Below are 18,101 nucleotides of genomic sequence, written 5' to 3' on the forward strand. Positions count from 1 at the left end.
AGCAGCAAAACTAAACTGAATTGGAGCTGCCAAGCAGTCAGGCTAACAGTGGGCACAGTCTTATACATATTCATTTATTAGTCAGTAAACCTGTACTGTATTGTACAGGCTGTACAGGATTAAACTGTTACGCAGCTTTTACATGTATCATAGGCCCTTTCCCCACTTACCTTAAGCCCCGCGCTACTCTCCGCAAGTAGCGTGGGGTCCCACTGCACTCCCCACGTCAGGGGTGGCAACAGCGCAGCCACCCCGGCACTGCCATTCTTGCGCCCCCTCAGCGCGCAGCATCCCTGGCGCTGGCGAAAACAGCGCCTTTGGATGACCCCACGCAGAGCGCGGGGTCGTGGGGACGCCTGGACGCGCGCCAGGGATGCCGCGCGCTAAGAGCAGCGCGCAGCGACGGCGGCGGCAGGAAAAGTGGGGAAAGGCCCATAAAACACTTTTGAGTTTCTCTCCCACATGCGCATGTGAAGGATAAAAATGCAATTTAAAATGCACTTGTAGAAGGTTTTTAAAACAGTTGATAGCCATGAACAGGAGTAGATTTTTTGTGCATTCTGTGACATTCTAGTTAAAGGATATTTTTAATCCTCCATCCATCATTTTCCCCACAGAATTGTATACATTTGAGAATGGCTTTTTAATCTGAACAAAAGAGGGGGTCTTGTCATTTTCTCTGGCTCCGGGTCTCTTCCTCTTCCCCCTCCACTGAAAATGACAACATCAAGTGGGAATCTTATCAGTTTCATCAAGAGGAAATTGCAACTGCCAGCCCCTTTTTCTCCTGCTGCAAGACCAGAGGGGTTTTTTTGAAGGCCATCTATATAAAGCCATGCTGGTGTGCATACCTCAGTTTGAAAAAAAAACAACCTGTCAAGGCATCAGTGAATCTGACAAGCTACCTCTGGACTTCGCCAATAGTATTGGAGAGCAGGATGAAGCAAATGGTGGCTGGGAAGGATTCTGTGGGGTTGCATCTGAGGCTAGCAGTTAGGCCGTTATTCACCACATTCAACATCTGGGGTAGTTAAGTGCATGGAGAGTTTCTCCAACACTAACTAGATAGGATGTGGTAATATATAAAGTGGGAACTTTGTAACTTGAGTCATGTGCACTAACTGAAGTGGCAGTGACTTTCTGAGTGATCATTAAATCACAGTAAAAATGCACATGTGATTTTGGCCATAGGTTTAATGCTTGCATTTGTATCACTGTCACCTGGACATGCCATCTGTAAGAGATAGTGTTATTTTATAATGTGGAACCAAGCCTACCACAGGCCCTATGAATTAATAATATGAAAGCAATTGCAATAGCACAAAAATGGCAGACCAACTAAATCCATTGCTTATGATTCAAGTGTAAGGGTTTGTCAGTTCTGGGACATCAGAGCCTTCTAACTGAGGAAAAGTCATCTGATAAATGTACACAAAAGTATTCCAAACTAGCTTATTTGACTTTGATGTGCTTCAGTTTTTGGTTAAACATACTGCAGAACAAACTGTCCTATCCTAATATGTGTGTGCAAAGTACCAACAAATCACAGCCAACTTATGGAGACTCCAGCAAGGGACTTTCAGTGCAACTGAGAAGCAGAGGTGGTTTGCCATTGCTTTCCTCTGCAGAGTTTTTCTTGGTGGTCTCTTTCCAAGGACTGACCCTTCTCAGCTGCTCAGGTCTGACGAGATTGGACTACACGATGCTGTAGTCCCTCTTTCCTATCCTAACATTCTGCTACAATTAAATCTAGTCATGATTTATTTGTAAGCAGATGTACCTCACAACATGTGCAGAGTGCCTTCTTCCACCGCATGTCCCAGTATGTTTAGACTTAAGAAGCAGGACTTCAGAACTGACAGCAAGGTTTGAACTCTGGCACATGACTCTTGCCTCATATTTTCAGAAACGCAGCCCAGAGAATTCTCTGTGAAGCCCTTAGAACAGATTTTCTGTAACATAAATGGCTGTTTTGAGCATAGCTTTTTACAATTTAAAAATTAATTAGAAGGAAAGTAGCTATCCCTGATAGGAGGCAAGGCCAAAGAAGTGTACACACTTTGCATGACTTTATTTCTATCTCTTAGCCAAAAATACAGCTTGCATTTCCTGCTCTGGGATGAGTGATCTTAGTACATTTCACAACTCTTACATAACAGTGCCTAACCAGCCTTTGCCTTCATCCAGTAACACCCAGATCAACACAAGAAAATTTGCTTAAGCTTTTCAAACCGTCTCTACCTGCACTATTCTGAGCCCTTTGACTTCAGTGGACAGAAGAGTGTGACTCAGTGCAACTTAGGACTGTGTTGCAAAATATCAAAACAGCAGTAAGGAAAGACATACAATTTACAGAACAATTGCTGTCTTGGTACACCATAGTCTGTGGGGTTATGTGCAGTTTTCTGCAGAATTGTGTCTGTGGAAATAGCATGTTGCACTATTTCTCAATGGCCGTTTCCGCACAGCACAATTATACCAGGTTACAATCCGGGTCTGTTTTATCCCAGTTTCTCCCTTCGCATGGCTGCCCATTTCTGTGAAGTAATCGAGTGAAGACCGGGAGGAAATACTCTGGTTTGTTTGTTTTATTTACACCGCAAGCATATCCGCACATGCGCGAACATTCCCTGTGTCCCGCGTTTTGATTGGCTGTACTTTTTGGGTGGCAGCTTGAATGAACACCTCTGCCCTGCCTTCAGATTTGCAGGCCCACAAAAAGACTGAACTTCTGATTGGTCGACCCACAGCGAGCTCAGGAAAACGAAGACCCCCCCCTTTTCCAGGTCTTGCTAGGGCCCGGTGCAGGCCTCAACACAGCAAGCGGCAGCAAAAAACAATGGGGTACAGCATCACATCACATTCCTGCTCATGTTCTTATATTTTGTGGAAAACAAGAGACACCCCCACCCCCCGTGATATGCTCACTAACATTTGGCCCAAACCACACATCTCCCTAGCTATGCACTCCGAGCAACCTGTACATGTACAGAAAATAAAACAGGGGCATTTTGGGACTCCACTCCTGATTAACCCCATCTGCACGTGTTAGACTTCTTTTGGATTAGTAAGGCTGTTATTCACCAAACAGCCATTCCCAACAAGTTCTACCTGATGTCTGTAATGTGCGGGACATGTGCAGTGCCTCTGTATCCCATCCTCTTCCTTTGCTGATCTCTAAAGTTATGTGGAAAGATCTAGGGATACAATTCTGCCATGTCCAAACAACAATACAAATCCAGATAGTTCATAGTTAATAAGCCTTAGCAAACTATTACTTTAGGGCACAGGTGTCAAACTCGTGGCCCTCCAGATGTTATGGACTACAGTTCCCATCACCCCCTGCCAACATCATGCTGGCAGGGGGTGATGGGAACTGTAGTCCAAAACATCTGGAGGGCCACGAGTTTGACACCTATGCTTTAGGGATTTTCACTCCCTGTAAGGGACCAGCATATCTTAAGGGTGCTCCATTACCTGAGCCTCCCGTTGGATAAATAGGTGACAGTTGTGATCTGGGGTGCCTTTTAACAACTTTGGCTGGTGAGCCAGCTGTGGCCCTCTGTAGGCAGCAAATATTTTGTCAGTACTTAACCTGGAAACATCTAGATCAGATTACTGCAATATGCTCTGCATGCAGCTGCCCTTGAAGACTGTCTGGAAGCTGTAGCTGGTAGAAAACATTGTAGTTGGAGACTGGAATGGGTCATAGGGATCATATCACTCCAGTCTTCTCCAATTTGCCTCTGGGCTCAATTCAAAATGGTGATATTGACCTTAAAATCCCTGTACAGCCTCAGATTAACATATTTTAAGAACCAACGTATTCCAGAGGAACCTACCTGCTTGCTCCAACTATCTACGAAGGCCCTGCTTGGCTGCCCTTGCCATCTGAGGTTAGTCAGGTGGCAACCCAAGAAAGCACCTTCTCTATTGTGGCACCAAAACTTCAGAACCTCCTCCATAGGAAGATTTGTCAATCTCCCTCTATTAGTATCTTTTGCAGAGGCATTCCCCAATAACAGTTACTGGCTCTCGTCTTAATGTTGTTTGTTTGGGTGTTTTAACAGAATTATTTTATAAATTAATGTATTTTTAACTGCTCAAATGTTTTAATGTTTCTTTATGGGGGGTTTTTTATCAGGTTGAAAGGTAGCATAAAAACGGGTTGAAAGGTGGCATTAAAATGTAAATAAAATAAAATAATGCTTACAGACTTCTGTAGTAACTGCTATTCAATTATCTCAACACATTGTATACTTTAGTAAACTGAGCCTCAGGCTTATTTACTCCTCATACTCCTTCCTCAGCCCATGAAGCTAGTTAATGAGGTAAGTAAAAGCAGAACTTGGCCTATGCCATAGCTTTTTCACACAATGTTTTCATGCAAATAAGATTCTCAAACAAAATAATTTCCAAATTTCTACTTATTGCCACTTTGTGCATTAGGTTTTTATGTATGCACTTGTGTGAGGACATGAGTATTTTTATAACAGGAGAATGACTGCACAGATGTTTTTCTGGAACTTGGCTACTGGTATAGCCCATGGTTTACAAACATGAATCTGTTCTCAAGTTATATTTTTCTTAACACCTACAGGGGGTCTGCTGGGAAGAGATTTGCATGGCAGGGTGCACTGACTGAGTCCTGACTTAATTCGGAGTCAGTGGACTTGCATGTTTAATGTAACTCATGATGTTCAATGGCATTAAATCAAATCTGTTCAGGATTTTAACATAAAGTTTTTTGGGGGTAAAGAACGCATGTTCTACAGCATGTTTATAAACTGAGTAGTTTAATAAACTGTACTTTAATAAACTGAGTCTATATTACTGTACTTTAATAAACCGAGTCTCTAAATAGAGGGAGTCTATAGTAATATTTTCCAAATTTTGATTTGGGGATACATCAACTCAGTGCTGTATATCTAACCGAATCTAATCAGCTCCACATTAATCTGTAGGCTGTAGCTGTATGAAAATTAAACTAAGGCAGACGTCAGAGGGAAAGGCAAAATTTGCCCTTTCTTGCTGCATGAAGGCATCAAGCCAACGTCTTCAGAGGGCAGAGAGAGGACGCGCACACACACACACTTCCCCTGGAACCTGGTAAAGCTGTATAGGCCAACAGCTCCTCTGACTTTTTTGTCTGTTGTCATTTCTGCCTGTTTTCTGAGGGGACTTTGCTTTTATCCCCAACAGGCTGCACTGTTTCAGAACTTCACTACTGCAGATCACAGCTTCCCTCACTTTAGAAACTTTAGTGTAAATGACAGTTAAGATGGAATGGAAGCTGGAGAAGAGTTCCTGATGCTTCTGATAAAGCTTGATTTATGACAGTGCACTGCTGACTGACGTCAAATTTACCCTTTTACCCTTGTCAGTCACAAGATGAAATACTGGATGGATTACTGGCCTACCTTCCAGTTATACTTGTGTTTCATTTTCATCACTATGCAACCATTATACATAAATGTCTTTAAAAAAATGAAACTGAGATTTTCTTCAGATACATGCATAGTTCTAAATGCTAGGGTTGCCCATAGTTCTGGAGACAAATGTCCTGCCCCTTTCACAGGGGGCTAATGTGTGGAAATGGGCAGATGAAGATTTTTCTGACATGAAGGTCAACAATATCACCTGGTAAGTAACATCCCTTTAAGCTTCTATTAAAGGGACAGAGCATTTCCCCCAGGCATTTTTCAACCTTGCTAGAAGCTATAACTCAGAATAACAGCACATGAGTTGGTTAAAAAACACTCAATGTAACTATAGCAAAATGTCTAGGAAGGACAAGGGAACTGAAATCATTACTACCATGCATACAATTATGTTATGATTATCAATGCCTTTGTTATGTGATGTTATGATGTTGAAATGTTGATGCTGTAATTCTATGATGCTATGTTAGGATTATTGATGCCTCTGTTTTGTGATATAATGATGTTTATTTACTATAATAAATTACGGTATTCTGATATTATAATCCTATGTTTAAAATGTTATATTTATTGTAATTTAGAATGTTTTGTTATAATACTATGTTTATTTCATGCTTATTGATGTTATGTTCTTTGATGATTGTTGCTTAATGTGATGATTATTGGTAGTGTCATTTGCAGCTATTGTTCACCGCTCTGAGCCCTTTGAGGGAGGGCAGTATACAAATCTAATCAATCAATAATCAATCAATCCCTGGTGAAATGGAAGAAAAATAAGAACAAGTAACGTTAATTTAAAGTACCTTAAAGCATGACTGTTTGCTCTACACAAGTTCTCGCAAACTTATTGATTACATGGCTTCAGTTTCTAAACTTTTCCCTTCAGATGAAACCATCCACAATACAAGAAAAGACAATTTGAACAACTGTGATACTCTAATAGCCTATAAGTGACCAATTGTTTATTCCATATGCAAGCTGTTAGCCAATTTCTGCAAGTGATACTGCAATTAATGTCTTGTGATCTGATTTTCCGCCACCCTGTACTGCACCAGGGCTTGGCCTTCATAGAAGACTTCTTAGCTTACATAAGCACAATCTAATATTCAGTGTTTCTTATATGAAAATGCTCTGAGAAGCATTGCAGGCAACAGTACAATGCAAGATAACCCTGAAATGAAAGTTGAGATAAGTTTCTTTTTAAGGATAAGCATGATCATTGCACATCCTGACATGTTAATCTTCCTTGGAGCAATCATGTTTTGTTTGACAGCCTGTCTAAACTGGCCTGGTTAGCAAGTTCTGACCGTACATTTATGTTCCTCTCCCTTTTAGGATATGATAGCCCACAAGGAGTCCTTGTTTAGAAATTAGAACTATGTGATTGCAGTATTCTCCAGAGTCCCTTATCAAAGTATTTTGCCTTCCTGTACGCACTGGACAAGGGAGGTAGGGCACTTGTTCATCCTTTTCAATACCAGTGACTATTATGTGCAGTCTACACTGTACCTCAGAAGGGACACAGTACACCATCTCCACATAGCATTGCCAACAAGCCTGGTGAAAAAAATGTCCTGTCCTTTTAATAGAGGCCTAACGTGTGGAAATGGGCAGCTGAAGCTTTTCATGGCACAGAGGTAAATATCACCCCATTAAGCCTCTGTTAAAAGCACAGACATTTTTTCCCAGTAGTTTGCAACCCTATCTCCACAGAATTAAAAACAGACTAGACAAAGGCTTACAAAATCATAGTACATTGGCACAGATGCAGAGGGAGGCAGCCTTGTTGTTAGCTTTAAAAAAAAAGGTAGACAAGAGCTCCCATGCTGGAGTTTAAAAGGCACAAAATGATCTAGGCATGTGTCAATAACCACCAGGTTATAACATAAACATTCGCACAATAGTCCCCATAATAGTTATAACAGCAATTAATACTCAGTATAGGGGAGGAGAACTATTTTCTAAGGTATTAAATATTATGTTTTGAATGCTGGAAATGTGCTAGTCCTGCAACACAAATGAAACCTTACAGTAAACACACAAGCATTTCCAGCATAGCAATTTACTGGTGAGCCCATTAAGGCTGGTTGCTTCCTTGCTCTTAAAATGCAAAGAAAAATCTGTTAACTCAATACTATCAAGTCATGAAGATCATGACTTCTTTTTACCTGACATATTTTAAATAACATCCTCAATATGTCTTCTGTGTAAATTTACCAGCACCCTGAGATCCTGGATCTTCTCTCTTCAGGCTGAATTCTCACTCTTTCCACCTAAAAACTGTCCTGGTTGTCAATAGGTCACTAAATACAGAAAGGCCGTGCTGAGAAAGTTAAGCTCACTTAAAGCCTATCAAAATAACAGAATTAAACTAACTTATTCTGTGTCATAGCCAAAATCTCAAAATTTCCAAGTGAAGAAGTAAGACCGTTTTTTAAAACAATCTTTCTTCAGCAAGGTTGTTGTGACTCTAAAACCTGTACGGCAGACAGAAATTCAGCATGTGAAGCACTCGGCCCAGCAGCATCTCTAAGTGAAGAAAAGCTTCACCTGTTGAATTTCAAGTCATTATTAAAGGCACAACAAGCCAGCCAAGAACAGCATGCAAGGCCTATGAGTAAGTGATAGGAAACCAGTCAGATCAGTTCTCACAATAGTGTATACCTATCACATTTCAATCACAGAAAGACATTTATCCTCTATCAGTCATGCAAAGTGAAAACTTAAATGCCCAAATGTTCTCTCAAAGAAAGTGGAGCTAATCTCAATTTTCACAAAAGTTGGGAAAGAACATTTTTAAGCTCCCTGTTCAAAAATGAATTTCATGAACTACCAAACATCTCAGGCATTCACCATCTCCCTTAGCCAAACACAGCTATTCTGATTCTGTAATCAGAAAAAAAAGAAAATTGTACCTTGTCTTAAATTATCCGAACAAGCCCCAAACTCTGTGCAGATTATTAAACATTACCTGGAGCAGAAAGACACGTGGGGCTGCCAATTCAATTCTGGTTATTTGAGCTCTTCAATTTTAGCCACATCTGGACAAGTCACATTGCAAAATGACATAGAGATAAGTACAGAGAAAGTTCTTTACCTCTCTGCTAGGCAGGTGTGGGATGTCCTTGTGCAATATTTGCTCCCCCATCCCCTTCCTCTGTCCACTATCCCTCTTCTGTCTGCAAATACAAAGGCTCTGAAGGAAGCAAGGGTGAAAAGCTGCTTGTGAGTATAATATCCAAGCCCCTGCTCAGCTTAAAAACTATCAGACCAAAGAGGCCTGCACTAGAGAACAAGGAAGGAGGGGAGGGTGGAGGAGAGGAAGAGAGGGTGGGGAAAGCAGGGAGGCAAAGCAATCAGGGTTTAAATTTAGACATGAATCTAAACATACTGTCTTTCCCAGTCTGTGGAGCTCTAGAGAGAGTGCGAAAGCAGCAGATTCGTCTGTGCCTAAACTTGACCCTCCTCATTTGTTCTTCCTTATTTCTTATTTCTTTTTCTTTATTTCTTCTTCCTTTTTTTGTACAGTCTCTTTCTTGAGTCACGCCCTCTCCCTTTTGGGGGACTTTCCCACAGTTGCTTGCTTTTCTACCTAGTCTAGGATGGGGAAAGCTGGATAGAAAGCATCTGTGTAAGGCATAAAACTTTTTTGGTGAGGAAAACAAGATGTAGCCTTTTCCCTTCATCTCTCGGTGGATAATAGGTCTCAGATCTTTGCTGTAGTCACAATAGTTTTGCTAATGTACAGATTCTTCTGTTTACATCACAAAAATATATAGGCAAATAGCAAACTTGTGCTATGAATGCACCCCTACTTTTCCTACCAAGCACCACTCTGCCCTCTGAGGTCACAAAGTGGAATTGACAACACACTAAAAAGAAAGATTCCTTCCTCAGTCCCTTCCAAGCTCTCTATTATCAGTTTCAGCAAGGAAGTGATACATTCTCTGGCTCCAGAATGCAGAGTTTTTAGAAGAACTTTCCAAAATACATTACACTTTTTCTGCAGTTTCTTTTTTTCAACTTGTATTCAGCTGTGTATAGTTAAGAATCCCTTGATGATGAGCTAACTCCCTACAATGACACTAGGGTTAATTAGAATTAAAATGGATTACCAAAACAACATTTGATATTAATCTGGACATTGTTTTTTTAAAATGTTTTGATTCTTGTTGATTCCACTGTAATTTGATTCTTCTGCTTAAAACTCTGACATGATTATGAAGACTACATTCTGAACGGTCATCACAAGAACTGCATTTTTGGGAAATGATCTTCAGTTTATAACATTAAACCGACACCACTCCTTTTCAGGAATTCCCTTTGGGCATCTCTTAATACAAGACTCAAAGGGGTGAGTCACACTATCACATTCCTCCTTGTGATCTAATATATGCAATTGCATGGAGAAGGCTAACAAACAACAAGCTGTATGCAGAGGCAGCTAGCAGCCATTCTTAGGATCATGTGAATGTCTGAGCCCCCTGGTCCGTCAAAGTCAGTATTTTCTACCCTGGCTGGCAGCAACTCTCCAAGGTCTTTGGCAGAGGCTTTCACATTACCTGCTACCTTTTAACTGGGGATGCCAGGGATTGTACCTGGGGCCTTCTGCATGCCTAGCGTGTTCTGAGCCACAGTTCCTCTTGTGTATCTCTATTTCTGGAAAAAAAGGTGTAACAGCAGTCATAGAAATACTGTATGACTCAGTTTGTATTGGTATACTAGCGTACCCGGCCACAGTGGGCATGCACATTTGGAGGTGGTGGGGAGGTTGGTGGCGGTCTCTGGGCAAGTTAGCCTGGCAGTTGATGGAGGTGTTTTAAGCTGTGTTGTGGGCATGCGCCGTTGGTTTTTGGAGGAAATTTGGATACTGCATGGCACAGGAGTGGTCCCACAGTGGGGGAAGGAACTAAGAACACGGAAGGAGGCATGTTGGATGGCTTGTGAAAATTTCATGCCGTTTGGTCCAGCCGTTTGGTAGCCTATAGGTTATTAACAAAGTCACGCTTAGCTTTTTATATAAATAAGCAGGGCCCAGCCACGCATTGCTGTGGCTTATTGTGGTGAAATGGAAAAGGAACAGTAGCAGCAAATCAATTGCAGAGGCCAGCAGTACATGCTCATGCAAACACGCAGCCTGATACTGTGCAATGTCATTGATGTGTGTGCCCGCATTCTTGGGGGGGGGGGATGGAAAGGCACCCCTCCCACACATCTAGGCTGGCTGGTCATGATCCTTTACCTGGGAGTAAGTTTGGTTGGTGGCAATGGGTGTTGCTTCTGAGGAAACCCTCTGAGGGGCGTGATGCAGCCATTCAAAGTATGTCACAGTTGCTGTACCGAGCTTACTCCTGAGTAATGCGTGCCTGGTTTTCTTAACTGTAACCACAGTATTCAGGGAATCTAGGGTGCCTGGCCCCTCCCTCCCGTCCCTTGCATGTCACCCCTCACTCTCTTCCCTCCCTCACTTCTCTTCCCTTGCATGCCACCCCTCTCTTCCCTTTCCCTCCGTTAGGGTGGGTGGGTCATATCAAGATGCTGGGCCCTCTGCCTCCCCTCCCTTGCATGCCACCCCTCACTGTCTCCCCTCTCTCACTTCTCTACCCTTGCATGCCACCCCTCCCTCTCCCTCCCTTCCCTCTCCCTCCCTCTCTTCCCTTGCATGCTACCCCTCCCCCTCCCTCCCTCCCTCTCTTCCCTCTCCCTCGTGTGTATGTGTGTGTGTATGTGTTTCACTTTCACTCGAGTTCCTGCCTATGTGCTGTTTCCACTGCTCATATCTGGCCATCTGAGCGAACATTCTAAGCAGCACGAACATTCTAAGGGTGACAGTTACACACAGGCAGCTGCACGTCCTTCACCAGGGAGCGCCAGGAAAAAGGCATTTTACCTGGGCCAGGTGTGAAATTTCAGGAATGTGAACATCTAAAAACACTCTCACCTGGCTGACTATAGTGGCTGGGAATTTTCAGAGGAATTGGCCCAGCAGTTACTGTTAGCTTTTTATATATATAGACTAGCGGGGTCCGGCCACGCGTTGCTGTGGCTTATTGTGGTGAAATGGAAAAGGAACAGTAGCAGCAAATCAATTGCAGAGGCCAGCAGTACATGCTCATGCAAACACGCAGCCTGATACTGTGCAATGTCATTGATGTGTGTGCCCGCATTCTTGGGGGGGGGGATGGAAAGGCACCCCTCCCACACATCTAGGCTGGCTGGTCATGATCCTTTACCTGGGAGTAAGTTTGGTTGGTGGCAATGGGTTGGGTGGGTTAGGGTGGGTGGGTCATATCAAGATGCTGGGCCCTCTGCCTCCCCTCCCTTGCATGCCACCCCTCATTGTCTCACCTCTCTCACTTCTCTTCCCTTGCATGCCACCCCTCCCTCTCCCTCCCTTCCCTCTCCCTTCCTCTCTTCCCTTGCATGCTACCCCTCCCCCTCCCTCCCTCTCTTCCCTCTCCCTCGTGTGTATGTGTATGTGTGTGTATGTGTTTCACTTTCACTCGAGTTACTGCCTATGTGCTGTTTCCACTGCTCATATCTGGCCATCTGAGCGAACATTCTAAGCAGCATGAACATTCTAAGGGTGACAGTTACACACAGGCAGCTGCACGTCCTTCACCAGGGAGCGCCAGGAAAAAGGCGTTTTACCTGGGCCAGGTGTGAAATTTCAGGAATGTGAACATCTAAAAACACTCTCGCCTGGCTGACTATAGTGGCTGGGAATTTTCAGAGGAATTGGCCCAGCAGTTACTGAGGTATACTATCATCAACAAAAACACTGTTAGCTTTTTATATATATAGACTAGGGGAGGGTGTTATACAGTTGTGTTACCAGTATGGACAATTTGACAGTATGAAGCAGGCCTTTCTGTTTTAATGTTAGGAGAAGCAATGTACCAAATCAAACCACTGGGCAACTGTTGACACCAGTTAACATGAAAGACAAACTTAAAACAAGGAACTACAAAAAAGGAGCAATCTTGAAGAAGACACTCAACCCCTATTTATTTTTCTCAAGAGCAATGGGTATCACTTTTAAAATAAAATAAATATTTCAGTTTAAGAGAAGGACTTGCAAATTCACTCATGCTCCAACTCCTTTTGGGCTCCACACATATAATATTTCCTTTATGGTACTCTACACTATTTTTGTTGACCCTGTTTCAGCAGCAAAAGGTATGCTCCAAGCAGATTTCATTCTCTTTGGGTGAAGACATGAGAGATGTTATTCCATGGATGAATGTGGGCAGGCACAAGAGGTTGACTGAGTAGGAGTTTCAATAAAGAATCTAAAAAGTTACTTGGGGCATGAAATGGCATTAGGACAGGAATGGATATGTGTGAGGGAAGCAGGCGCATTGGTGCATTACCTGTTTCCTAGTTTGCATTGCACTTGTCAAAATTACTAAGCAGCAGTTGTAGTCAAATTTCCATTTAGAGCTGAACAGGGCAAGAAGCTGGCATCAGACAACTTACTGTTCCTACCTAAAACTCTATTACTAAAGAGGGGAGATTGCAGTAACCACAACAGAAGATTTGCATTTTGTAGCTTCATAAGCCTCCCAAGCCAACATCCTGTTTTGTACAGAGTCTCAGTCTTTAACTCTTCTTTGACAAGATTAGCAGGAAATGAACACGATCAGTTTTTATGAGGGAACCACCATGCATTTTATTGCAAAAGTCAGCAAACTACCGTCTTCACTTGAAAAGAAGGTAAACTTGAATGTAAGACAACTCCCTAAAACTACTATATCTCCCTGAAATTTTTACTAGACATAACTGCAACTTTTATGTAATTCTAAGGTTTTTCTTTTCTTTTCTGGTTCACCTGGGAAAAAAATGCTAGTCTTGCATAGAAGTAAATACTGTATATTTTCTCCACTTCACTGAATGTTTACCTCTCTTTGCCAGTTATTAAACTTGCAACACTTGCGAGCTCCATCCTCTTCTCTGAGGAGTTATCTCCAGGAAATGAAGTCAGTGGGAACTTTATGTACAATTGACTATTTCTGGTGAAATTCTGCAGCTGGCCTTGTACATTTACACGTACCCACAAGCATTACAGAGATGCTTAAATGTTCAAAGGGAGCAGGTTTCTTTGTGCAGAGACTTAGGACTTGGGTCAAATGTCCTTAGGCTTACTGTAACCCAGGTTCTCCCTGAATCAGTTCCCAACTGGGCTTTTCCCCCTTGGGATAGGGGCAAGGTACATAAGAATGACAAGAGGAGATCTTGACAGTATGTGGCTTTTTTAAAAACCCAGTCTAGTTCTTCATCTAGGGGTGAAAAATGTTAGCAAAAGCATCTGTGTAACGTTTCTGGTGTGGCTGTTCTAAGACTCATGATGATGTTTATTTGCAGGATTGTCAGTACAGCTCATTCAGGCTGTCAGTGTCAATACAGGCTGACAGCCTGTCAGTACAGTACTATAAAACAGCATTAAAGAGTGAATAGATCTTCATGCCACTATGTCATGCCTTACATAGTTTTTGTTTCCTTGTACCATTTTCTGTTGCGTTGTTTTCAGGTTTGTAATCTTAGCCCTAGTCCTGACTTGGATGGCCCAGGCTAGCCTAATCTCAGAAGCTAAGCAGGATTGGCCTTGGTTGACACTTGGATGAGAGACCACCAAGAAATTTCAGAGGAAGGCAATGGCCAACCAGTCTCTTGCCTTGAAAACCCTACTGGTTCACCAAAAGTCAGCATGACTTGACTGTACTTTACACACAAACACACACACACATGCACACACACGATCTTCGTCCTACAGAATTGTTTATTTGGGGTCTTTGCTATCTGACTAGATTGCTTCTCATATTTTATAATCTGCCTGAAGTGTCAGTGAGAAAGATAAGCTACAAATGATGATGATGATGATGATGATGATGATGATGATGATGATGATGATGATGATGATGATGATGATGATAATAATAATAATAATAATAATAATAATAATAATAATAATAATAATAATAGAAAATGATGATGTAGAAATCCCTGATGGCCAACTGATCAAGTGCAATCAAAAGGAAGCCTATAAATACCTGGGCTTTTTGCAGGTGGATAACATCAAGCATGGGCAAGTGAAGACTGTGGTCAGCAGAGAATACACCCAGAGGGTCAGGAAAATCAACATCTGGCCCTACCTGTCATTAGGTACACCACCACAATCATAAACTGAACACAGGCTGGTTTGGATGCATTATGCACACACACACACGCGCACACACACACACACACACACACACACACACACACGTTGTGAGCATTCCTGAGTAAATAGTCAAGAAATTGTTAATGAGAGGAAGTTGGTTTGGCTCATAAGACAGTACTATCTGAACAAGACTCTGTAATTTATTCACCAGAAAGGTTTTGCTAGTGACACTTGAGAGATGAAGCAGTCCCAAACTCGGTTATCTGCAAAGCAGGCTGTCAAAACTTCAAAGCAGGTTGTCAGAGCCTGGGGTGGGGGAAGAATGGTGAAATAATTTCCCCAGTCAGACATCGGACAGATGTGGTGGCAATCTTTAGTCTGCCTTGTGTAACAGACAGGGCGGGAACAACAATAATATCCTGAGAGAAGGCAGGCCCTGCCCCTGTTATCTGGACTCAGAGCTAGAATGACTCAACCATCAAAGGAAACAGCTGTCTAGAGAGAGGGCTGACCCTCATACTCAAAGGGGTCCTTTATCTGAAGGGAGGTGATTTCCCAGAGAGAGAGAGAAAGAGGGAGAGGGAGAGGGAGAGGGAGAGGGAGGTGGTTTTATCCAAACCAAGAGAGATTTTAGGATGAAGCACAGCTCATATGATATTTGCTCTAAAATGATCTTTAATATTGGCAAGGAGAAAGCAAGAAAGCATAACACTGAACTACCGTGTTCTATAAAAATACATGAAATACCATAAACAGTATGAAAAAGAAGCCCGACCCGTCCATTTAGCAAAAAACCCCAAACTGTTGGGGAAGGAAAAATAGTGAAATATAAGCCCAGAATTCTCTCTCTTTGGACATTTGATGCTCCTTCTAGCATAAACTTCTGATAAGCATCACTGAACATTTCCACAGTAGAAACACAAATATATTTTAAACATTTTCCCTCTCCCCCTACCCCGCCTCCCACCAGCCACCCTGTAAGGATGATAAAGGCCAAACTCAGCTGCTTATCTGGAACCCTTTTGAATGTTATGCACGTACACTGTTTTGGCGACTTTAGACAGGTCAGAGCAAAGTAAATCTGAGTTCATAGAGATCTAGTAAGCACAGCCATATACTCTTTTCCTTCCTTTTAAATTCAAAAGTTGCTTTGGCTTCAAATTACACAAATTCTCAGCTTTTGAAAGCAACAGAGTAATATGTTATTTGTATTCTTTTAAGGCACACTCACATATTTCACATCAATTAAAGCAGGCAGAAAGTTAGATTGCTTGCCTTATTTTTTGAAAAAAAATCATCCTGTTTCTCACACAAGCTTGTTTTTGTGTGCTGTGATATCTGACAGCGTACAAAGTGAAAATTATCCTTACTTACCTGACAAGGTGGGTAAACCCATGCAGTTCTGTTCTGACTGCTTTTCTTTGGGGACTGTTAATTGCTTAACTTTCTGCTCTTATTTGTTAGCCGCAGCTGGGCTGTGCATTGAATGTACAAAGTGGTGTTATACTAGCCTTTCACTGAGACGTCAAATTCATATGCTTTAGAGTTTAAGATGCTAAATTAGGATTGAAGAGACCCATACTGGGGCTGTTGCTTAGTGGTAGAGGAAAAATATATAAGCTCTCCACTCAGTTAATTGGTATTGGGCTGTTTCTTAAGCCAGCACCAAGACTTAAGAAACATTTTACTTTTCACTTCTCTCTTCTGTCTTCCTCCAAGAAGTCCAAGAAGATAAATGCAAATTATCAGTCTTATCCTTACAACAATCCTAAAGGGTACATTGCTTCTTCCTGATGGGTCATGAACTTCTGTTGCAAAGAGTAAGGCTGGAACGTTTAAAAGATCAGTTATATCTAGAGTGTCAGGCAACTGATATCAAGTGAGCAGGAAATTCTGCTCATCTATTGAAAAATTGACTGTGGGGGAGCAGATAAAATACCCCATGGCTGTCCACAGAAGCAGGTTCCATTAGTGTAAGTCAATTACATCTATATATATAAAAAGCTATCCGTGTATTTGTTGATGACAGTACACCTTAGTAACTGCTGGGCCAATTCCTCTGAAAATTCCCAGCCACTATAGTCAGCCAGGCGAGAGTGTTTTTAGATGTTCACATTCCTGAAATTTCACACCTGGCCCAGGTAAAATGCCTTTTTCCTGGCGCTCCCTGGTGAAGGACATGCAGCTGCCTGTGTGTAACTGTCACCCTTAGAATTTTCACGCTGTTTAGAATGTTCACTCGATTGGAAGTGAAACACATACACACATGGGAGAGGGAAGGGAGGGAGAGGGAGAGAGGAAGGGGTGGCATACAAGGGAAGAGAAGTGAGAGAGGGGAGACAGTGAGGGGTGGCATGCAAGGGAGGGGAGGCAGGGGGCCCAGCATCTTGATATGACTCACCCACCCTAGCGGAGGGAAAGGGAAGGAAGGGAGGGAGGGGCGGCATGCAAGGGAAGAGAAGTGAAGGAGGGAAGAGAGTGAGGGGCGACATGCAAGGGACAGGAGGGAGGGGCCAGGCACCCTAGATTCCCTGAATACTGCGGTTACAGTTAAGAAAACCAGGCACGCATTACTCAGGAGTAAGCTCGTGACATACTTTGAATGGCTGCGTTGCGCTCGTGACATACTTTGAATGGCTGCGTTGCGCCCCCATAGGGTTTCCTCAGAAGCGACACCCAAACTTCCCCCAGGTAATCATGACCAGCCAGCCTAGATGTGTGGGAGGGGTGCCTTTCCATTCCCCCCTCCTATCCAAGTACTACTCAGGTTAACCCTGCTGCTTAGCTTCTGAGATTGAGAAGACCAGGGTAGACTTGGACATCTAGGTCAAGGCCTTGGTGGGGAGAAAGCATAGTTTATTCATATGGATACCTGAATAATTTCAAACCCTTGAGAGCCAAGGGATTTAAAAATGCCTGTCAAAGGGATGGTATTTAAAACACGCCCCCCCACCTTCTGCTTTTATGAAAGGCAGTCTAGGCAGCTTGTGATGTAAGAGTGTTGCTCAAGGATCTTGGTGACTCAGGTTCAAAACCCACTTTGCCATGGAAGTTTGCTAGGTGACCTTGTGCCACTCTCTCTCTCCCTCTCCCTCACAGATTGGAGAACAATGCTGTAAACCACTATGGGTCCCTTTTTGGGAGAAAAGTGAAGTAAAATATCAAAACAAATTAAATTATGTACAAAAACTTTTTCTATTGTGTTACAAGATACCTGGCTGTTTAAAAAAATTATGTCCCCTTTGATTAGCTACTTGTGAAAGTAATATTCCTAATCCCCCTCCTTCCAGTGTGGCTCATTTGGGCATGTTGATCAAGCTGTGTCTGTTATATGACTTCAGCAAGTACTTCTTTGCAGGAAAAGCCCTGGGACAATTTGCATCAGTGCCCGCTGCACCTTCAACTTTCCCCTGTTTTATTTGACAGACAATAGTCTGCCAAAGTAAACTGAGGGAACAGTGCTCTCTGGTGACTGGTGAGTTAAAATAGTCAAAATAAGG

General features: G+C 42.6%; 1 protein-coding gene across 2 annotated transcripts in view; it reads right to left on the minus strand.

Annotated features, from left to right (window-relative positions):
• RCSD1 (RCSD domain containing 1) overlaps window positions 1–9,085 on the minus strand; it is a 34,875-nt gene extending 25,790 nt beyond the window's left edge. For both annotated transcript variants that reach the window (XM_048492308.1, XM_048492307.1), the window contains exon 1: window positions 8,539–9,085. In XM_048492308.1, the coding sequence (XP_048348265.1) occupies window positions 8,539–8,589 (51 nt within the window). In that variant the 5' untranslated portion in view covers window positions 8,590–9,085. The remainder of the gene's footprint in view (window positions 1–8,538) is intronic.
• Between the last annotated feature and the right edge of the window lie 9,016 nt (window positions 9,086–18,101).

The sequence above is a fragment of the Sphaerodactylus townsendi genome, linkage group LG04 (genome assembly GCF_021028975.2).
Source record: "Sphaerodactylus townsendi isolate TG3544 linkage group LG04, MPM_Stown_v2.3, whole genome shotgun sequence".
Taxonomy (NCBI): domain Eukaryota; kingdom Metazoa; phylum Chordata; class Lepidosauria; order Squamata; family Sphaerodactylidae; genus Sphaerodactylus; species Sphaerodactylus townsendi.